We start from the raw sequence: 24012 nt of genomic DNA, 5'->3' as shown, positions 1-24012 counted from the left end.
AGCCAGCGTCAAGGTCGAAGGATCAAACACTACTCTATTCAAAAGATGTTTTTATTAATGACGAAAACTGAAAATTACATGTATATATTTTAAATTATATGAAACAGGAATAATGCCGACACTTGTAGTGACGAACTATACATAGTTTGTTTGAAAATTACATATGAGTATTACTGTGCATTTTGTCTCGATATGGTACAAGTTTTAAAAAATACGTCAACATTCACAATGTCGAACAATTCAAAAGATAATTTTTAATAACGTATAAAAGAGTCAAATATATGTATATTGAAATTGTATAAGAAAAAAACATAATGCCGACACTTATAGTGACGAACCATACAAAGTTTGTTTTAAAATTACTTAAAAGTTACGCTTTCAAGAAAATATGTGTTATCACAAGAATGAAACGAACTCACCAGTAGGTAATCCATCCTCGACTGAACACAAAACTGATACTGACAGCAAAACTTCTTGGCGTCCCGAAAACAAACCGTCTTGCTTGTGCCTTCCAAATACCTACCCAGCAAGACGCTCCAAAACAGGAAAAAAAAAATCTCCGGCGACGAAAACATGCGCGAAAACGTGAGCCAAATCTATCGGACGACGCAAAACCGAACTGTCCTGCTTGGGCTTCACGAAGCACTACCCAGCAGGACGCTTGGAAACAGGAAAAAAAAAAAATCTCCGGCGACGAAAACATGCGCGAAACCGTGAGCCAAATCTATCGGACGACGCAAAACCGAACTGTCCTGCTTGGGCTTCACGAAGCACTACCCAGCAAGACGCTTGAAAACAGGAAAAAAAATCTCCGGCGACGAAAACATGCGCGAAAACGTGAGCCAAATCTATCGGACGACGCAAAACCGAACTGTCCTGCTTGGGCTTCACGAAGCACTACCCAGCAAGACGCTTGAAAACAGGAAAAAAAAAAATCTCCGGCGACGAAAACATGCGCGAAACCGTGAGCCAAATTTATCGGACGACGCAAAACCGAACTGTCCTGCTTGGGCTTCACGAAGCACTACCCAGCAAGACGCTTGAAAACAGAAAAAAAAAAAATTTCCGGCGACGAAAACATGCGCGAAACCGTGAGCAAAATTTATCGGACGACCGAATCAATAGAAACGTAAAAACGAAAAATTGAGAAATTCTTGATTTCAGACTCATTATGGCAAATGACTATTATGCCAAACGACCATTATGCCAAACGACTTCATGCCAAACGGCCTTATGCCAAATGACCTACCACCAGTGCAAGTTTCGTATTCAATGAAAGTTAGAGTAAATATGATACCTATTACAGCGGCCGGCGATTTGGGCGAGCCCAGCTCGTCGCTGAACGTGCGCTCCTTCAGCTTCCGGTGTTTCATCATGATGGCCGTCGTTGTCGTACCGGACGAGTTCGCAGTGTTGGAGGAATGTGTAGTGGTGGTGGTGGCGGTGCTGGTTGCACTGGTTCCACTGGTGGCGCTTGTTCCGGAACTGCCCTGCGATTCGATCAGGTCCAGTTTCATGGCCCGCTTGGCCAGTTCGGTGTCCACTGGTGTCGTTGCGGTGCCACTGGTGGCCGCCGTCACCGAAGACTGGGGCGACAGCGTTCTTGATGCGGCACCGGAAGTGGGTGGTGAGGTGGGCGATGTCGTTGATGTCGGTGACTTGAGTGGGATCGGGATTTCCAGATCGATCGATTTCTGACTAACAGCACTTTGCGACAGTGTTGCACGAGTATCACAGATTTGTCTTTTGGGGTCGATATCCATAATTGAAACCATGGTTTGCCTTGAGAGGAGGCCTGCGAGCGATGAACGCGTAGAGCTTATGTTTCGACGCGTTCACTCGGCCGTTGATTGTGTCTTCCGCTGTCACTATTGGGATGTCGATGATGGTGATGACGATGAGTGTTGTATTGATGTAAAAATCGTCTTACTATCATAGTACACTAAAGAGAAGTCAAAACGGTTTCAATAATATTTACGGAGGCCTCGCTTCACTTTGATACAGTTCGCTAGTCGGAATACTGAGACAGTTGTTCACTTTGAGATTGTTACAGTGAGGTTGCAAAAAGCACCTGTTATTGTTACTTATGTTAAAATGATTATCGCTGTTACCTCCAACACTAAGCTTCAACGTATCGTCTTTGGAGATGGATCTCGTGTTATTGTTTTGCACTGAATTTTCTTCATTTCTCGCACAGCTTGAACAGTTTTTCCCCGGACTTGAAGAACAATCTGTTAGAATTATCTTCGGCAATGCTTCGTTCTCCAGCTCTGCTGCCTTTAACTTCAACTGATACAAATTATCGATGAGGTTTTGCAATTTTTCCGCTTTTTCGTGGCACAGTTTCGACGGATAACTGTCCATAATATCAGACCGTATGGTTGGTTTGCGAAATTCGAATCTATTCGATACCAGCTGGTCAAACACTTCCGATTCCGATTCTTGCACTTTAAACACTGAATCACTTCTGCGATTCCCTCCCCGGTGATTGATGTTGTAAACCTTCTTTTCCACAAACCGTTTTTTCACTTCCTCTGCACGTTGCGTACATGCATCCAGATAGTCTATATGCCACTGTATACCTGCGTTTGTTGTACCAATTAGCGTACAATCAGAACTCAAACTACACTAGTTTTTTCTGCGCTGGCTTCAAAATGTGGTTGTCGCGATTTGCAATTTACACCGGATGGTGCTAAAAATGTATGGAACCTTCGTTAGGCGTGACAATTGCAATGGGCCATGGGAGAGAGATTGGAACTAAACTTATCATGCAATACCGCAGTAATTTCTTAGCGTTGAATTAAATTTTAGTAACGTATTCATGGCATAAAATTTGAATTTTATTTCATTTTTAAAGTATTAGAGATTATTTGGTACAAGAATCCTCTAAAAATCATGATAGCATTACTGAAACAATATCTCCAAAGATTGATAGAATTTTCTTTCAGACGACTTTAGTCGACTTTTTTTTCTACAAAATAAAAACGTTTTTATGTAAAGTGATTATACAAATAATATTGTTAATTCAAGTTTTCAAATACATTCATTTTTTCCATTAGGTGGGTCAAAATCAACATAATCAAATGTGTTTTAATATAAATTTCCACAGATTTTTTTTTTAAATTCCATTATTCGGTAATAACTGTAGAAGTGTTCATAAGAAACCAAGCTAGAATCAGGCTTTGTACTAGTCAGGACGTAACGCCAAGAAAACTAAAATTAAACGAACAAATGCCACCAGTATCTACTCTGCAATCGGAAGGTCCATTACGCGACATCCACTCAGCCCGCGTAGTTCCAGTTCTGATTGTACGTTTCCCCTTCCCGATTGTAATCCTTTGTCATTACACTACCGGCCACACTACTGTCCTGAGTAGCACACTGCTGTCTAACATATCGGAGTGCCGTATCATCATCGAAGCACCGTTCTCGGCTTAGCTGGCGCTCACGCTTCCGCACACGTTGCCGGGTCGCTGAAATTGTGGCACTTCCGGGGCTGCCTCCGCCACCGTCGTTGAAGCCCGACCAGAACTCGGAACATGTGGAATTGGCCCCATCATCGTGGTCACGCGTCACCAGTAGTGTCTGGCCGTTTCCTTGCCGTTGTTGCCACTGGTTGCACTGACCTTGACTTGCCTCGACTACGATATTGGCACGGCTCAGATACTTCCCATTACGGTCCAGAATGCGGCGCAATTCGGCGTAGGTTTTTGCGTCCCGCAGCGAGTGGTACTTTTCCGGTATTAGCTCACTCGTCAATGGGCCTTGGTTACCTGGAGAGGCCAACGATGAGGTGGCTATTGACAAAGACGATGCCGATGGAGATGGGAAAAATCTGCCACGGTTCGATGGTGAACAAGATGGTTTACCGGTTAGGTGCTTCTGCTGACAGAGGCGGAGATTTTTCCGGCGCAAACAGGACTCCTCGAATCTGCAAAAAAGAGAGAGGAAACAAGAGGATTATTGTAGGTTTTATCGTTCAGATGCTTCGAAGGATTTTTTTTCTTTCTGAAGGCAAAAACAGACAGATTCACAGCATTCACTAGTCTGAAGAGGCAATTACAGATCGTTTAAGATTTTTGAATAATATGAAATGTTGTGGTGGATGAAATATTTTTGAATTGGAACGTTTCGCTTCTCCATGCCTACGCTCAATTCTACAATCAAGCCTTCATGTCAAACATTGTCAAACGCTTTTTCTATATCTAGAAGAGCAAGACCAGTAGAATAGCCTTCAGATTTCTTGGGTTGAATTTTTTTTTACACGTTGATGTTGGTGAGTGGTCGAATGTCCATGGCGGAATCCGAACTGTTCATGGGCGAAAATTGAATTTTCGTTGATGTGGACCATCATTCTGTTCAAAATGACCTTTTCAAAAAGCTTACTGACGGAAGAAAGCAAGCTGATTGGACAATAGCAGGAAGCTTCTGCAGGATTTTGTCTGGTTTTAAAATTGGTACAACTTTGGAATTTTTATCATTTCTCAGGAAAATATTGCGACTGAAAACATTTGTGGAATATATCAACCAAGAATGATAAGCTAGTCTCTGGAAGTTTCTTGATGAGGATGTGAAAATTTCATCATCGCAAGGGGCTTTCATATTCGTGATTTTTTAAATGATAGTTATCACTTCTTCCAAATCAGTCTCCCAGGAATACGTGAAAATGATTATTTTTATGACAGATATTACATCCCTTACACCACACATTGGGTCCCTTTTAGTCCCCCCTCCCCTATAAAAATCTAAGCTAGGCCAATGCGAGATGCTTTTCATTATTCACTTCATCATTCTACATTCTTTTGGACCGACTTCAGTTACTAAAGCTAAGCTGCCATCGACAAAAGTCAACACGAGATTTACTCTGCGGATTTACGCTTGCTAGCACTGGTCGAGATAATTTTCTGCAAATATTTGCACTGCTCTCCACTTTTGTCGTCGATAGAACCACCTCGTGGCAAGTGGTTATTCTCTGGGAAATTCAATCGAGCAAACAAATCTAGACTTTTGGATCAGGATGGCACTTGGACCGTTTTGCGTAGAATGGATCATTGAAGAGTATTGAGCTTCCCAACTGTTTTGTCAGAAGATACTTAGCTTATATTCAAAGAAAGGTGTGTACAGTCGATATTCATCTGGTATTTGTTATTTAAGTGAAATGACGGTTCCAGCTAATGTTACCCCTTGTTGGTGTGAAATACGCAAAAATTGAATTGCAAAAATCTTTCTTCGCTTTTCATGAATGTATGTAGAAAATATACAACTATGAAGCTGATCAACATCTGGTAAGATAAAGCATGTGATACTTTATGCCGGTAGTTTACGTTACGAGAAGATTCTCGATTGTCTGGGAATCGAACCCAGCATTGTTTTGCTCTATTGCCCCGGAAGTTACTACTAAGCCATAAAAGGCTCTTCTTACATATATAATAAATATATATTTCAACTTCTCACCACACCACTAATCCTGCCATCATAACGACCGACGTACCTGCCAGATGTAACTAGAAGGATGAACATCGTTATCTTCCGGAAGCAGCACCACCACATCAACCACCAATTCAACGATAACGATGGAGGAATGACTGACTGCCGAGCGGATGCAATTCAACAACTGAGGATAAAGCTTTTCCTTTCTCGTGTTGCCTTTGGAAAATGTTCCGGTATTTTCATTTTTCAAATCAACGTTTTCAACGAAACTCTGTGCTGCAAGGGAGGGTTAACCCATTAACGTTGGCTATCGCTTGTAAAAACTCAAGCGTTTTTGGAAATTGACATGCAAGTTGAAAGAGATGACGGATGCTGAAAAACATCCTAGTTGAATAGGCTCATGCACACAGTTGATACTTTTACTTTTCTCGGTATAGTAGCCTTCTAAAAACAAAAAAAAGGTGAGTATATTCCAGTGTTGCAAAAATAGTTCTGAACCCGTTAATACCTAACCCCGCCTTTAAATGGGGTACCTTTTGGAATACTTGAAAACCAACAAATGCTTGGGTACAGTACAAAAAATTGTACATTTTATATTTGTCTACAATCAACGTATCACAGAAGCAGAGCCTGGTAGAATTCCGTTAGTTACATGGAAAATAAAATATGTTCGAATAAAAAATAATAAATTTTATATTTTCAAGAGCAATGCAAACATTCAAGTTCTCATTTTGGTCAAAAATCGGTACCCAGAACAGGCTTTAAAAAAATATAAAGAATAGCGACGTTCAAAAATAAAAATAAGAAAAATCAAATACCAAAATTCATGAATTTGCGAATAGAATTCATCGTTGTCCAAAACCAGAAAACTCTTCAAAACGTGTATAGATCGATTAAGAAAAGCAAAAATAACACTTAGACCAAAAATAAAAAAAAATGGTGTTGGAGGATTCATTGGATTATGTAAGGTTTGTTCGATTCAAAACAGCAGATCTCGATTACTTTTCCAAACCGACGTAAGTAACTTTCATACGGGTTTGAGAAAATTAATTAAGAATAATTACAACCTGTCTTCTAAACCTGTTATAAAATGATTTTTTTTACATTTTTCGCTGTGTACATCGCTTAAATTTTGCATGTAATCAGCTCGCGTTAAGGCGAAGTAGGCCGTCATTGAAATTTGTACGCGTCGTTGATGATTGTTGCTAATTCATCTCACGATTTCGAATCAAATAAAGTCGGTTAGTATTGCACTAACACAGCTGAAAAAATATCAGCATACTCTATGCATATTGGCGTGTACAGTGATACTTTTTCAAGTCAATTTAACGTGAAGATGCATTGAAGCCAAACCTCGAATTTTCAAGAGCACAAATCTAGAGAACCAGACAACCGTTTGTGCTGAAAATGCTACTCACTGGTGACTCACTGGTGTTGACCAATCGATTAGATTTTCAGCACGAACGGTTGTCTGGTTCTCTAGATTTGTGCTCTTGAAAATTCGAGGTTTGGCTTCGATGCATCTTCACCTTAAAGTATCAAGAATGAGTTTTATCACTTTGAAATCGCACGCTGCAAATTCATCATTGCTGCCAAAACGAATGACGGGCTACTTTGCCTTAAAATACTAGTTTCTATCGTTCCCCACAAAAATTGTATGACAAAATGATAAGCCGTTTTATTTAGTTACATTCAACGTTTTTGTACCAATGTAAAATCGATTCGTGGTTTAGTCGCTTTGTCTCTTTATACAACGAAGCGGTGAAATTAATGGTTAGGTTGCGATATTTGAAAATCTTACTTACGCAGTTTTGTGCATCCTGAAATAAAACGTACTAAAAGTGACAAATCGAGTTGGTTTAGAGCGGAACGTGTAGAATTACATCTGTGAGACACGTAGGATTGATAAAGTAAGATTGTTTACGTTTCTGACTTGAGTCTGTTGGAATAAGTTTTCGAGAAATAAAACTTTTTTAAATAGATTAATTCTTTCCACGTCAGCATCATTTTTTTTTAACACAAAGAATACTTTTAGGTTTTAGATATTTTGGATGATTTTTACACACGTTGTACTGATGTTTTGATTTGGCCTGACTGTCATAAAAAACCACTAGATTCTACAGATATTCTAAAATTTTACGGAATAGCTTAACTGAACGTCGCATATAAAAATCATCAGCATCTAGTGATTGGTGGTTTAAATAATCTTTCCTAAGGACACCAATGTCCCTGGATTCTAAAGAGTTTATCCTTCGTGCAAAGTAGAGATGGGCAAAACAGTTCTTTTCAATGAACAGTTCCCATTCGTTCCATTCTTGAAAGAGAACTAGTTCTTTTGAACTGTTCTTTCGTTCTTCATTGTTTTTTGCCTTTAAAACAATGTATTACGACTCATGAAAGATTTTTTTAGTCAGCGCTGGAATTTTCTGCTAAATTATGATTAATCTGTATAAATAAAAATGAAATGTTGTTTGTATGTCACGAAATGGCGAAAGAACGCGTCTACGGACCCACCTGATACTTTCACTGTTGGATTCGACAGGGGATGTGACGTGTTCATGCGTAAGAAAAGTTTAGGAAAAACGCTGTAAAAGTCGGAGAAACTGGATAAAACTAAACTGTCATATTGTATGGGGTACTGCAGGGCATTTTTCAACAGCCTACTTGATGGCAAGACGAAGTTTGCCGGGACCACTAGTTATTAATAATTATGATTAATTAAATTATGTTTCTGTTTACAATTAGAAAACTTTGACAAGAGAAAATTGAAGAATTCGTTTATTTGGAAACTAGAATAAAAGATTTATTGTAAAATAAATTATAAAATGAAAATAGATAAGCTCATTCCTTGCGCTTTTCTTTGCGCGCCAAGCCTTGTCAGCCCGTATTTAGCCTTATCCAGCTAATCCAAACAAATATTGAATGATTGAAATGATTAAAGCAGAGGGATGCCGTCCTATTTTTTCACTGTGGGATTTGACATGTTGAGCTGTGCCTGCTTATCTGGAGCATAATTTATACTCCGGTATCAAATTCCACTCACACACGTATATTTTGCGGATGTTTATCTTTCCCTACTAGAGAAAACAATACAAAACGCATGGAGCGCAACGAAATCTGCTAAAACTGTCAGACGATAATAAGCTACAGATATATAAATGTTTTTTAGAAAATCAAACGGTAGATAACAGATAAAAAAAGATGTTTGAATCAATAATTGATTGGTAGAGAAATTATTTCTTCAGGACAAATCGAAAGTTATGCGTTGCATTTGTGTGCCGTGGTTCATTTCCCCACATTCGCACCAGCTACTTTGTTGATGTGCACATTCGTATGGGTGAGCTCGCCAATCGTTTTATAAGAGACAACAAGAAGGGATCATCGTAGCAATCCCTTGAACTAAAGCGAAGCGACGAGGACTCATCATTCACACAAACACATTTCATTCGTTGCTCATTCGGCGCATATAATCATAACCAGCGTCTTGTGGACGTAGAAAGGACAGGGCATGCCAAAAGCGGAGTGTAGCGTTCTTCATTTGCTTCTTTTCGTTCGTTCGGTGAGAACGATGGAAGAATGCATGCCGAATTGTTCTCTCCTCCAGTTCGTTGCGTTCGTTCATTCGCAGTTCGAGTTCAGTATGTAAACCGTTCTTGCTGAACTACCGTTCTCAAAAAAAAAAGAACTACGACTCATTCGTTCACCGCAAAGAACTAGTTCTTTTGAACCGTTCACGAACGGTTCTCCTATCTCTAGTGCAAAGATACAAGTCAAGAATTATAGGATCTGAAGTGAAAAATCATAATCACAGACAATCCAGTACCAATTCAAGAGGTAAAGCGTGTGGATTATTTTTTCAAAGATTAAACAAGCTTTGATAAACTTCTAATATTTTCAACATGTTTGAAAAGAATAATTGCAACACTAGTATAATACCAAAAATTAACCTCCATGTCATAAAAAACCTTAGCCACATCAATACTAAAACTTCAGTTGTTAGATGGGTTAAAATGCATTTAAAATGGATCCGAGCCATTTGGCCGAATGCCATTTGGCCAATCACCGTTTGGCCGAAATTGAATACACTGATAGGCAAAATAAAGTGCCCACCTCACCAGTTTTCGAATTTTTCACATTGATTTGGTTTAAATTAAAGTTAACACACTTAAATCTTTTTTGATATTTTATTTTTTGTATTCTTTTGAAGTTGCACTTACAAAATTTTGATAAAAAAAAAGAATTTTACTCAAAGAAACAGAAAATCAATTTGTATTGAAAAAAAAAAAATAGTGACAAAATAAAGTGCCCACTTCCTTCTTGGCCCCAGAAAAGATGATTTAAGAAAAATAAAAAGCAATTTAATAGTTAATGTGTCCTCCTTTGGCCTTAAGGACTTGCTAGAGGCGCTTCGGCATGCTTTTCGCCAGGTTTTGTAGGTGTTGTGGTTCTAGTTCTTCCCAGGCGCGCTCCAAGGCTTCAAAATAATTATATTTGTTGGTAACACCAGTTTTGTCAACCGTGGCATCGAGAATCGCCCACAAATTCTCGATGGGGTTGAGGTCTGGACTTTGTGGAGGCCATTTCAGCGGTTTAGACCGGAAGAGAGACTTGGTTTTCTTGGCTGTACGCTTCGGGTCGTTGTTCTAGAGAAATATGAATTTCTCCTCAAGGCCCGTCTGGATCAGCAAAACCTCCAGATTTTCCCGCAAGATGTTGATGTAGGAATCTGCCGTCATTATTCCGTCGATTTTCACGAGGCTTCCTACTCCACTCCATGAAAAACACCCCCAGACCATCACATTTCCTCCTCCATACTTCACCGTTCCTTGGATGTGGCGCTCTGCACCACACACGAGCCCGCCGCTTTCGGTTAAACAGCTCGAGCTTCAGGAGCGCTACATCCAAGGAACAGTGACGCATGGAGGTGTGATGTGATGAAATGTGATGGTCTGGGAGTGTTTTTCATGGAGTGGAGTAGGAAGCCTCGTGAAAACCGACGGAATAATGACGGCAGATTCCTACATCAACATCTTGCGGGAAAATCTGGAGGATTTGCTGATCCAGACGGGCCTTGAAGAGAAATTCATATTTCTCTAGAACAACGACCCGAAGCATACTGCCAAGAAGACCAAGTCTTTCTTCCGGTCTTGTCGGATTAAACCGCTGGAATGGCCTCCAAAAAGCCCAGACCTCAACCCCATCGAGAATTTGTGGACAATTCTCGATGCCAGGGTTGACAAAACTGGTGTAACCAACAAAAATAATTATTTTGAGGCCTTGGAGCGCGCCTGGGAAGAACTAGAACCACAACACCTACAAAACCTGGCGAAAAGCATGCCGAAGCGCCTCCAGCAAGACCTTAAGGCCAAAGGAGGACACATTAACTATTAAATTGCTTTTTATCTTTCTTAAATCATCTTTTCTGGGGCCAAGAAGGAAGTGGGCACTTTATTTTGTCACTATTTTTTCAATACAAATTGATTTTCTTTTTCTTTGAGTAAAATTCTTTTTTTTTATCAAAATTTCGTAAGTGCAACTTTAAAAGAATATCAAAAATAAAATATCAAAAAAGATTTAAGTGTGTTAACTTTAATTTGAACCAAATCAATGAGAGAAATTCGAAAACTGGTAAGGTGGGCACTTTATTTTGCCTATCAGTGTAATTTTTTGACAGTAACTAAAAAAGTTTACGACATATTCGTCCTTCTGCAGGATCGATTATCTGAGATCCCTCGAATCGTACTAAGTAGATTATTTCATAGTTCAAGCAACCATAATTTTTGGCTTCTTCTATTCACAACGCAGAAACAGTGAGCTTCTTTGACGTAAGTGTTCACCGAGCCCTTTGGCTTACTGCTAAACGCAAGCAACGATACATAGTTCTGTTCACACGTTGCAGTCTTAATCTTGAAGAAAAGACAACTAACCTAAGTTAACCCTTGTGCTTAAAAAAATGTGTTGAACAAGATTCCCTATGAACGTATAACAGTCAACTTTCCCTTACTCGATAACGAAGAGACCATCAAGCTAGGGAGGTATCGAGTTATAGAACACAAAACCAGTGCAAATGCGATCCAAGGGATCATCGAGGTAGCCATGAAAACAAACTTTTACTATAATTCACTAACTCGATATCGAGATACAAACTATCTAGTAAGGGCCTGTATCAGCCTAAATTTCAATAACTATGAAAAATACTTTTCACTTGAAAGAACAACCATTGATCAAAATAATGAAAAATATCCTCTAAAAATTAAAGCAAGTGAAATGCAAATAATTATTATATCAGTATAACTACAAATAAATGATTATTTAATGAAGTTAAAATTCCCAATCAAAAAATAAGCTCAAGTTTTGCCAATAGTAATGAAACCAGTATAATTCGAATGAATTACATACTGTATTGATTCATATTCCGAACACTTAAGGTCAACACTAACTTCAAATGCATCTAATGGGCATAAACTAGCTTATATTAGTGAAAATTTTAATTTCTTGGCGAAGTCTAACGGTTATCTGTTGGGTGTGCCGATAAAAATGTTCATTTAATCTTGTTTAGTATTGTTTAAACATAAAAGTATAGAACAACATTTTGATTCAAATTCCGAACCCTGGTTTCATTCTGTCCCTTATTCCGAACACCTTGATTTAAATTCCGAACAGCACGAATAAATCGTATTGAAATGAATAATTTCGCAAATAAATTTATCTGAGCTACTTTTACTGACCTCGAACAAGAGAATCATCACTACTCCGAGGGTATAAAATAGAATTGAAGACGTTAATACTGAATTTCAATTGCTGGCTATTTCCTGGTTATTCGATGACATATTTCAGCGAAGCATTTCAACCAAATCGCCATACAAAAGCCCAGTGTTTCTATTCAAATCTTTAAAAAACACTTGAAACCCTAGCACACCGTTGGTAACCCAGAGACGAATCAACCATCAGCTTAGAGTCTTGACGAAATGTGTAGAGCTCACAAATTCGTCCTGAATTAACGGGATGATTTTATCATTCTTTTGAAACAATTATATAGCTACAACCATGGAGCCCCGTCACATAATAAAAATCAACAAATAATTAGCTTCGGCCACATTTATGAATCTAACAAATGTCATTCGGCCAAATGGCCGGACACCAGTCAAAACATATGGCATACTGTCAACTTTTCCCAAATGTTGTTACCGCGACTGTTATTTCCCCGAACGCCTTTTTGTCTTTTTTCATCGAATGCCATTCCCTCGTTGAGCCGAAAACTGTTACAGTTTAAAATGTTGCAAACATTTTCATTATTGACAGGATGGTGAACTAAAAAGAACGACAAGCAAACAAAACAAAGTGATATTTCATCATCCTCTGCTGAACGCTTATTACCAACGATGCCGCTTACGCTAAATGGACTATTCGGGGAAATGATATTCGGGAAACTGGCGTTGGAGGAAACGACGTTCGGGCAAAAGTATCTCAACCGTGTCCCACATATATAATTTGTTCAGGGAGGTAGAAACCGATACGTAATTTAAGGTGAGCAGAGATTCTGTGGTCGCGAACTGTCACACCGGGATCCTGAACAATGGACAAGTATATGTTAAAGCACGTAACTGATCAAAACATAGTTTTGCATTTTATCAAACAAACCAAAAAAAACTTAAATTTCCACGTCACGTAACATTAGCGTCAACTATGTAAATCCAAATCTAATGGATTAGTTAGATATTAATCCTACCCACACATCCCACATTGCAAACAAAATCCTAAATACCTCTAGTTGGATGTTGCAAACGAAACAACTCCGTTCACATAATTCAACATTGAAAATTCTGTCTTAAATGATACAGAAATGAATTTTCAGCGTATAATAGTGCAAACATAGCATCCTTGTTTGCAACTTAATTTTCAAAATGCACGAAACTGTGCAATATTAGTGAATGTTGGATGGAAGATCATGAAATGTTTCAGTTTCACTCAAGATTGTAAGCAGTTTTGAATGTGTTGAGATAGTTTATGGTATTGTTATGTTTGTCGTTGAACATTCAGCTACATCTCACTTTACATGATGATTGCGTGATGTGCAAATTTGAGATTTTTTTTGTAAGAGTGACAAATATCGAATGAGAATGAATAATTACGCGTTGCAAGAAAAAAATAATTCCTTGAAAATTCAGGACAATCTACTGCAAAATTTCCCAGCATATTGATCATAGTCACCCGCGAACTTAAATATTGAGTTATTTTGTTTTATGTATACCGTAAAACGGGGTGACTTTGATAGTTTTTTTCGAAGAAAACTTGAATATTTAGGCATGCTGATTCAAAGACTTATAATTTATATTTTTAACACTTCAGTCGTCGCGCTGTTGTATTTTGTACAACACAGCTGAAAAAACCTCGCTTTTCGTTCACAACAGCAGCGCGGTGGTTCTGACGGTGGCAAACCGCGCGACGACTGGAAGGTTAAAACAAGTACTGGTATCCTCACTATCGATTGCAGTTGATAGATTGCCAAAAGATTTATTCTGAATGGATATACAATTTTTCATATAATCGAAAGTCTGTTTTCTGTTTTGGGGTAACTTTGATAATGGAGTATAAATCGAACAAAATTAAATCAATTACGGAACATTTGTAGGGCATTGCATACCTCTAGGCGTTTGACGCTATATGAAAATTTCTGACTTAGATTACAAAAATGGTCCCAGTTTGTAAAAATGGGTGTCGCTAAGAGATTTGAGACCGAATTCATGTTCTTCTACAACTAGGCTGTCAAGAATAATCGACGAAATTATTATGACTTCATCAATCAGTGATCGTAGAACAGATTGTTTGTGAGCGTTTTAAAAATGCTAAAATCTTATAAATTTTTAATATTTGCATATAAATTCTCAAATGTACTTGATTCCAACGAAAATAGCTTTGACATGAAGTGTCATACTAATACTCTTTACTTTTGCATTTGTTTTGCTTAACTGATCAACAGAAACTTTGTTATTTCGTTAAGTATGTCGTGGGTCACGCATTATCAAAGTTACCCGCATTATAAAAGTTACCCCGTTTTACGGTACTATCAACGAGCTGTTTTGATTTGCGGCAGTCTTCAATAGTAGTTTACGGAACAAGTTGCAGAATGATGATTTTTACAGCACGAGTCGCAAATGTATCCTACGAGGCTTGCCGAGTAGGATAATTACAACGAGTGCTGTAAAAATCGAGTTCTGCAACGAGCTGCGTACAACATTTTTTGCAACATCGTTGAAGACTGCTTGAGGGTATCAGAAATTATATCGGAATGCATTCACTATCATTTTACAATTTCTGAAAAAATGTTGTATAATGATTCATTACGCAACTCAAAACAGTCGTGTAATGAAAAAACGATGCGTAATGAATCATTACAGTACTGGTATCAGTTGCGTAATGACTATTCCCGCACTGCATACTTCAGTGCAGGAAAGTAGGCCGTTTTATGACAGATTGGCGTGATAAAAAACAGCCTATTACGATGAGAAATTGCAAAAAATATCATTTGCATTGTGTTGCTTTGATCAACATATTAAGGAATAGGAAAATGCACACTCCTCTTTTACCAATCCAACATTGCTTTGATTTGCTCCTATCATTTCGAGAAAATACTGCATCAATGATCCAAAAAATTATCAACTCCTTGCATTGGACGAACATGGGTAGTAGGCATAGCAACCGTGTAATTATCGCTTCATTGTGTGATTGCAAAGTGTCAGACAACAGTTGTGCGCGATTGAGAATTACAAAGAAAATAATGCGAAAGTTTATTAAGTTTACTTAAGGTTTTATTGAGTTTGGTAATACTATGTTTGCTTGTAGGCAGGTTTCCAGCAAGACCAGTACAGGATCTGTGATCTTTCAATGCTTCTTAAGAAAATTTTCAGTGATTTGTAGATTTCAATTTAATTGAATAAACTTGAAACATAGCCATAATTTATCCAGATACTGTCATTTCCAAGGTCCGAAATACAGAGGCCAACGATAAACGATGATTATAGTCCCATTATATTTTGTCGGGGCTTGTCCACTACGACGCCAAATGAGAATCATAACACCCAACAAACAATTTATGATATAAGTAAAATTGCTTGCTTAGTGAAGATCTTCATTAACTGCAAGTGTTAGGTTCACTTCAGGAAGTTTTTTACTACAATTATCATTGGTGACCTGAGACGACTTATGTTAATCAAATAGAACGAGTCGACTTTCGTCACTTCTTTCGACTCGTCTCAGCTCAACCGACCCCTCCCTGCTTGCAACTTGGCTCTGCAGTTCCCTAACGCGGTTCGTGATGCGTTAGGGGTCATTCAAAAATGACGTTCATCATCAGCGGGAGGGGGAGGGCGTCTAAGAAAGTATGACAGTACATGTATTAGATATTAGAAAAAGCGTGACAGATGGGGGGGGGGGGAGTTCTGGAAATCCCGGAAAACGTTGGACATCATATTAGAATCCCCAAGTTTGTGGTTACTTAGGGTAATTCGCTAATTGTTGAACGGTACCCAAATGTTGAACGATCTGTAAAAACCATGTTAAAACAGGAAATTGAACCATTTTCAAACAGTTTCAATAAATTATACATATTATTTTGTAAGTTAGCTGTACTATTGGACACAGTAAATTTAATTAGCACATTAATTTATTAAACGAAATATTGATTGAAATTTTTTATCGGTAGGTGAAACGAAAATTGCAATTCTCTTAGAAAAAAACTTAAGCTGGGGCTGCTATGAAATAAGCTGTGTAGTAAAACATACTACGTTTATTGGGTTAAGCACCTATTCACGATATCAGTAAAAGTCTACTTTAGTTATTTTCTAAACATCCGTACAATTTACTCGTACCTATTAATTACATGAAAACATTTTCAATTGCACTTTCGTTTCACGTACATTTTCACAGAGTAGTCAGGGAAAGTGCTTCGCGGACCTTACCCTGTCCTCACAACCGACGAGGAGCGCGAACTTGCAAGTTGAATGAATGCGGGAGTAAAGCGGTCAACATTTGGCGACAATCGTTCAACATTAGGATAAGATGGGTTATGTATGCGTTCAACAATTGGGTATAGAACTATCTTTCTAAATGTATATTTTTTTATTTCAAAATGGACATAAAAATGCCAAAAAATGTAGCAGGAATAATGTTAAACAATCGCCTACAGTATTGATTGATTTTTTTAGCAACATTTCTATCAGAATTTCCATTAAAATCAAATAGCATAAAAACGTCTATCTTAACCGTTCAACATTTGGCGATTTACCCTATAACATTGCACGTATTCTACTGCATATCAACACCACTGATGTAACATTGCTTTTATTCGACATATTTCAAGAGTTGTCAAGCAATAAAGAATTAACTCTACATTACAAATGTATCAATGCACTAATATCGCTTTATAAATTGCACTGCTGCACTAATGTTACTTTACAAGTTGCTTCATTGCTTTATCGTCGTTTTTGCATTAGTGCAACTGTAAAAGGGCCCTTTTCCACTTTTAAACTACTTTAATGGTAGGCTTACGGCAATTATATATGCCATGATATAATGATCCATGGTTACTTGGGTCTTCCCTTACGAGGTAAGATCTACCAATCTGAACCCTAATCTCATCTAGTTTGTCATCTATCTTGTTTACTTGGGTAATATATTCAGGTTATACAAAGATTCGTGGTACAAATTCCTTGTTACTGGCAACAGTTTTTGAAATTATTTTTTTTTTTACCTATCAGATTAAGCCCTTTTTTCTAGTATTTTCCTGGGATTAATCTAATAGCGAAACAAGGATACGACTAGAGTACCGTTGTATGGTCAAATATCAGAACTATTCATTTGATGCAACATCCTATCGTCAAAAATATTCGATTCCAAGGCAGCTAAAATGATCTCCATCAATGATGCATTGTTTTACCACAAATGATCAAAGGAGCATTGAAATGTGAGGATTGAAATCCATCATGGGGGCTTTGCACTGTTTTGATTTTGGACCAATGCACGCGTTCACTATTTGACGTTTGGGCGGTGCTGTGTTTTTTACGTGACCATGGCAACGAGTGAATTCGGCACCGCTCAAACGACAAATTAGTGAACTCGTGCATCGGTCCATGGACCTATGCACGAGTTCACTAATTTGACGTTTGAGCGGTGCCGAATTCACTGGTTTCCATGGTCACATAAATAAAGCGGCACTGCTAAAGCGTCAAATCGTGAACCCGTGCATAGGTCCATAGCATTTTGACGTTTACCGGTCTTGTTGTTTACTTAGATGTAAGGTACAGAGCTACTTGGGCACTTCCATGATTCACTTTGGCATTGGGGGTTTTTCTTGGCCGAATCGTCTGATACCTTGCAATAAGACGCACTTCATTATAACGCATATTGTGGCCAAATATGAGCTCAGTAGCTATTTGTCATCTTACTACTAAAACACAAATCAAAATTTTAGATCAATCAAATTATTACGAATGGCGGAATAGGGAACCACTATGATCATTACTGGGTCATATACTTTAGACACGTGTGGATTATTCTGAGTGCGCATCATCGATGTGTCAATTGCCAACCAACACGCAGCAACAAAGACTCTCCTGTCCTCTCCTATTCTTGTTGTAACAATCTTATTCTGCAACAACAGTTTATCAAAACTTGAACGAATTATGACACATGCGTAGCGATTTTCTAGGCCTTCCCTTGCAATTTTCGAGAACTTCTTCCGTGTTGATAAACATTACTGCATGATTTAATAACAATAATACAACAAATTGGATTTTGTTTTTTATAATAACTGAGTTGGTAAGCTTGCAACAATGTTGATGCTTGTGTTCGTCAATTTCCCTTGAGATTGTATCACAATCCGCAATCCTTGGGACAAAGAAGGGAGCGCGCTTTTTTTTATTGTTGGGTTTGTGTCTGTAAAAAATCCGTAGAAGCTATCAAATAGTTTTTTATTGTCATAAATTAAGTCGCATAAGCTTACAGCTTAGTTTGCAATAAGAACTTTTTCTTCTTCTTCTTCTTGGCATTACGTCTCAACTGGAACACAGCCATTTGACATTGTTGTTGTTGATTTATTGTTTTGAATATTAATTTGGCCACTTGTTCAAGAAAATGGATAAGTTCTCGGAATATCTTGTTGTTCTCATTAAGAATCAACAACGCTCATTGTCGTTCACAAATCTGCTCAGATTTTCATGCAAGAAGTTTTTCTATGTTAACAGAATTCTATCGTCCAATGACTCAACAGAATATTTCTGGCAATTAATATTATCTGTCCACTCACCAATATTATCTATCGGCTAAGGAAGGCCCCAAAATATGCAGGGATTAAAATGGAAGTATCTTGACAGACGGACGTGAGATGGTTGAAAGGTGGAAGCATCACTACGGTTAACACCAGAATGACAAGTCAGCATGGGGAATGAAGGTAATCAACCATTTATGGAAGGATCCCACTATTTCACAATATCCAGCGAAAGGCGGTCATGAGCCGAGTAAATTGTCAAAATATTATTGACGAGGTTTTATCAAGGTAATTGATAAACAATAAAATAAAATCGACAGAATATGTAAAAATTATGATCTAGTCCAGATGTTGTATAAAAACAGATATTACGCATTTTTTGGCTTGGAATAACATCTTCTTGACATTATATTTCTCCACTGGGACAGAGCTTGGAGCTGCTCAACTTAGTGTTCATTGAAAACTTTCAGTTTATTAAACTGAGAGGTTTCTTTGCCAAAATGGCTATTTTCACATTCATATTTCGTGCTCTTTATACTTTATACATTCATATTTCGTGCTATTATACTCTAAGCCCAGGCGAGTCGAAGAAATTTTCATTACGAAAAGATCCTGTATCGACTAGCCCAGGGCTAAAAATCTCGTTAATAAAGTCAAACCAACCAACCAGATCCTGTATCGACCGGGATCCGAACCCAGACACCATCAGCATGGTTTTACCTTGTAGCCACGGACGTTACCACTAGGCTGAGGAACGACCCCTGTACTGTTTCTTGTCCCAATGCGCTCATAATGGTCTCTCGACACCAGACTGGTTATCGTTACTCGGCGAGTGAGTAGAGAATTCTCACCATTTGCTGTGTCCTTATTCACACCCGCCTATTCGTAACCATCAAACCCGATTAGATCGTGACACTTCACAATAGAATGGTGGCACCACATCCTCAAACACGGAAATAATCAACTTTCGCGAAAAGGCAAATCTGACACGACATTCAATATATTTTCCTCGGTTCAGAACGAACAGTGTTGGACAATACATTTGCAGCTTTTCCTGTTTTCGTTACAAAATGGTCGACTTTAGAGGCATGGACCGATTTGAGTAAAAATTCTACAGTTCTTTAGACATTACTTGTGGATCGACATATATTTTTAAGTATTTTTTCGATTGCGATTTAAAAAGCAACAATGATTTTACTGAAATGATTTTTTTGACAAAAAATTAATATATTGAACCTAAAAAACAATGAAGGGATAGCTTCATAGCACCTTCATCAATGTTGTTAATTTTGACAAGATGAATAAGATTGATAAAGACGTTTAATTTTAAATGTATGAACTTACGATTAAATAAAATACTAAAAAAATGTGAAAATTCGAGTTAAGGTTAACATGCTTCGAAAATTTCATCAAAATCGGTTTATTAATATCAGAAATCTAGCCTACCAGACTTGATCATTTTGTATGAAAAACAAAAAAAAATGCAAATGTGTTGTCCAATACCGTACAAACTCCATACCGGGCGGGTCCCTTCTTTTAAAGGAACATTAGCATTGTCATGCTGCCGAGAGCACGTCTGGCACATTATGTTGAGAGGTTTTTTTTTCTTTCGACCTGCAAAAGTCGTTCATGTTTAGGTACCGTGCCGGATGGCTAACCGAGAAAGGACGACAAAAGTGGCCACGGGACTGACGTTGCTAGGTGATGAAGAAAGGTGGCTCACCGTGTTTAACAATCGTTTATTTTTCCGGCCCCAGAAGGATGTGGCTTCCTTCTTTAAGCTTTGGCCTCAGCTCAGCTCAAGAGCAGTCTAGAGTCCAGACAGGTATAAATTCAAACCCAGGCGACTATCGCCAATAGGGTGACCATCCTTTTGAGTTTGAATTTCAGGACAAATGCCCAAATATTCTGTTTTCCCATATAACAGCTTCCGAAAAATTATACATTGCATATACTTTGCAATTTGATTGAATGGACAAATTGAAATGAAATTTGCGAAAAAGTTACACGTCTTCTCGGTGAGAATCGAACTCACAACTCCTGATTGACAAGACATTGCGCGTTACCGCTACGCTCCGTTTTTCGGGATTTCTAGACCCTTCCCCCCATCTGTCACGCTTTTCCAATACATAATACATGCACTGTCACATTTTGATAGACCCCCTCCCCTAAATAAGACGTCCATCATATTTGGACGAGCCCTATCAAAATATTGCTGTTCAGCTAAACGTTCTGCTGAACAGAAATGTTATTCTGAAATGTCAAAAGCTAGAAAAGAAAATGTTGTAAATTGAAATAATATGCAAAAAAATAATTTATCAGAAAAATCAGAACATATCTTCAAATATCAACAGTCAATCAGGACGCTTCACCTCAAATTTAAAATTGGGAAAAGTCCTGCCACATCAGGACGGCTGGTAATCCTAATCGCTTAGAGACCAGAGGGTGCTTGACTAGCATTAGAATCTCTGTTTTGCCATCTTCTTGCTGCTCCGGTGCACGTACAGATTCAAACAAGTGGAATAATTAGCTCATCGTTGTCGTTCGCTCGCTTCCTCTGGATTGACAGTGACGGATTGCGCAGACTATCCTCCTGCAGTTCGACGGTTTTTGTGGGGCGTGGGTTCCGACGGTGGGAGCCTCGGGAAAATTTGATTGAGTGAGAAGTATGAAACAATGAACCAATTGAATCCTACGCATCGGATGGCAATACCTAATAGAACGTGGAGACTATATCGACTATGTATAACCGCCACAACTGAACGAAATTTACCGCCACAAGTTAAATGACTTGTTATTCACGTGACTGAAAATCTCCAACATCCTCATTTGCTCCCTTGTTGCATCCTCTTTTTGTTGTGGCTAAACACTAACCGCACGGCAACGGAGCCCACAATTTGTTATTACAGTGGCAAAATATGTTATGATTTAGTTTTTATGCCATACAACCTCAGTTATAATTTTTGTTATTTTATCTCTTATTTCAAACAAAGAACAAATTTTGCTATTCAAACATTCTATTTTAATGGTAAATCTTGTTATTCTTTTGCTATTCTCCTCTACCCGGGTATACACAACTGAGACCGTCGTTTCATGTTATGCTCTCAATGCTGAAAATATATATACTAAGAATGATTTGCAATTTAAAATATATAAATTATATATTTTTCCTATTTATCGGATTTTTCTATTTATCGGATGTTATCGGATGTTATTGTCATAAACGTAGATGCATGTTCTTCTTGTTCTTGGCATTAACGTCCTCCCTGGGACAGATCCTGCTTCTCAGGTTAGTGTTCTTATGAGCACTTTCACAGTTATTAACTGAGAACTTTTTTTTACCAAAGTTGCCATTTTCGCATTCGTATATCGTGTGGCAGGTACGACGATACTCTATGCCCAGGGAAGTTGAGGAAATTTCCATTACGAAATGATAGATGCATAGAGTAACTTAAAAGAGAGTAAGTTAAAAACAACACTTTCTTTCTGAACTAAATAACTAACTATCATTATTTGAACTAACTAACTAACTATCATTATTTGATTGTTTTCTTGTGAATTGGTAAAACCATGATTTACATTATTTATCAGTTTTAGAGATTTTAAACTTTTTGAGGTGTTAAATAATGAATGTGTCTGAAAATAGGTTTGGGGCTCAGATGAGGCAAAAATCATTCAATTCTTGGCGTGAAATTCCGTTCAGTGTATGCTCCGCGACATTACATCTGAAGAGGACATCTGTGGGGAAAAATCCGAGCGGTGTATTGCACTGACAACGGAACAAATATTTCCCAGGGAAATTCAATGCGATTTGTGGGCTAAAGTTCAAGGTTCGCTGCTTAAGTGGAGGCAGAAAACCCCGCCAATTCGAACCTACACTTTCCAAAAGCATTTAGTGCTTACCATTTTACACAGGTAGAGCGCAATTTTCTCGAGAGATGTTACATAAGTTTAATTTTCCGTTGAAGGAATAACCGGTGGCGTAGAAGTTTATCGTTGACGTCAGCCTTGTGTTCGTCGCCTGTAGTGCCCACACTCGGCGAGAAGCTGACTGATCCTGGATATACCTGCTAGTGCCTATCTATTTTCCACGAATGAAACCGTGAGCCTCCGGTGAGCGGGATTTTTTTTCCAGGTGAGCATTCCGAACAATGAATTTATGTACTAATGCGCAAGAATTGCAGGTATGTACCGCGTGCAAAATTTCATAAAAAACGCATACCGGAGTCGGCTGGTTTCCATTCGGGGATGATTCTCCTACTTTGTATTTGTGCGAATGTGGGAGGATGTTCCTAGCTAAGTTTGCGGGACCCATTCATATCTCTCAGTTTTCCGCATCGGTTTTCCGTGTGCCGACATCATCTATCTAATATCTAGCACGTTTCTTCCCACACAAGGAAAAAAAGCAAAGTTACTGGGAAAATGGATCTTGTTTGCAAAGGGTAGTAGTTCACAATTATGGATGGCAGGATTGCAGCGGAATGCAACTTATAGCAAAGATATGTTCAGGTTGTATCGAATGAAAAACTTGATTAAATCTTAAAAGATCTCACCGAGGATCTATGAAAGGTATAATAACTGTACTGTTGTACCTCGCTAGCAGGGCTGGTAGCAAGTCACTTTTTAGTCAGTTCCGCACAACCGCCTGAAAAGTAATTCAACAAATGTTGGAGTCAAATACAAAGTGCATGCTGCTAAAAGGAACCGAGCGCAACAGGGCTCTCCATGCTAATGTGTTGGCAACAACTGTAATCGTTCAGCCTGAGATAAATTTATTCAAAAGCGAAATTCTTCCGAATCAAAAATGTAAATTGTGATATGATTGTCCGTAATCACTCCCTTGTGCACATTAACTGTTCAGAAATTCTCGAACATGTGTACGATTTCCCTTCAGACATGGATTTAGATATGCGGTTAACAACCTCCACTGTTTGTAACTACTGAAGTTGCAGTTTACTTATTATAAATGCATGTGATGATTTCATGGCTAAAGTTGAATGAATAATGAGAACCCTTCTGCGCGTCCTCCAGTCCAATTCAGAAGCACCATCCGTCTCCACCAGTCTCGATTCTCACTATCGTTCAAATTAGCTTCCTGCCATTACAGTGAGGTCGAACTCATTAGCACTGGCTCTGGTTCAGCTGAGGCGACCATGGGATTAAACAAATGGACTTAAGGCAGCTTAGCCTCTTCAATCAAGAAGAAAGCAGCACCGAAACGAATCTCGCCCATGAGCACTATTGCTGCGATGACAACAGCGAACGATAAGTTTTTCCTTTAATTCACATTTTTCCATCTTAATTACAAGTCATCGTCC

The 24012-nt window shown here is 38.4% G+C and overlaps 1 protein-coding gene across 11 annotated transcripts in view; it reads right to left on the bottom strand.

Moving 5' to 3' along the window:
- LOC5570006 (protein TIC 214) overlaps positions 1–24012 on the bottom strand; it is a 245805-nt gene that overhangs the window by 9659 nt on the left and 212134 nt on the right. For 10 of the 11 annotated variants that reach the window (XM_021854429.1, XM_021854433.1, XM_021854426.1 and 7 more), the window contains 2 exons: positions 3354–3931; positions 1298–2582 (listed from right to left, as the gene is read on the bottom strand). In XM_021854429.1, coding sequence (XP_021710121.1) covers positions 1298–1775 — 478 coding nt within the window. In that variant the 5' untranslated portion in view covers positions 1776–2582; positions 3354–3931. Of the gene's footprint in view, positions 1–1297; positions 2583–3348; positions 3932–24012 lie in introns of all 11 variants that reach the window. The other variant, XM_021854432.1, reaches the window with a different exon arrangement.

The sequence above is a fragment of the Aedes aegypti genome, chromosome 3 (genome assembly GCF_002204515.2).
Source record: "Aedes aegypti strain LVP_AGWG chromosome 3, AaegL5.0 Primary Assembly, whole genome shotgun sequence".
Taxonomy (NCBI): domain Eukaryota; kingdom Metazoa; phylum Arthropoda; class Insecta; order Diptera; family Culicidae; genus Aedes; species Aedes aegypti.
Note: the sequence above shows the minus strand (reverse complement) of the source record. Positions and strands in the feature narration are given on the sequence as shown.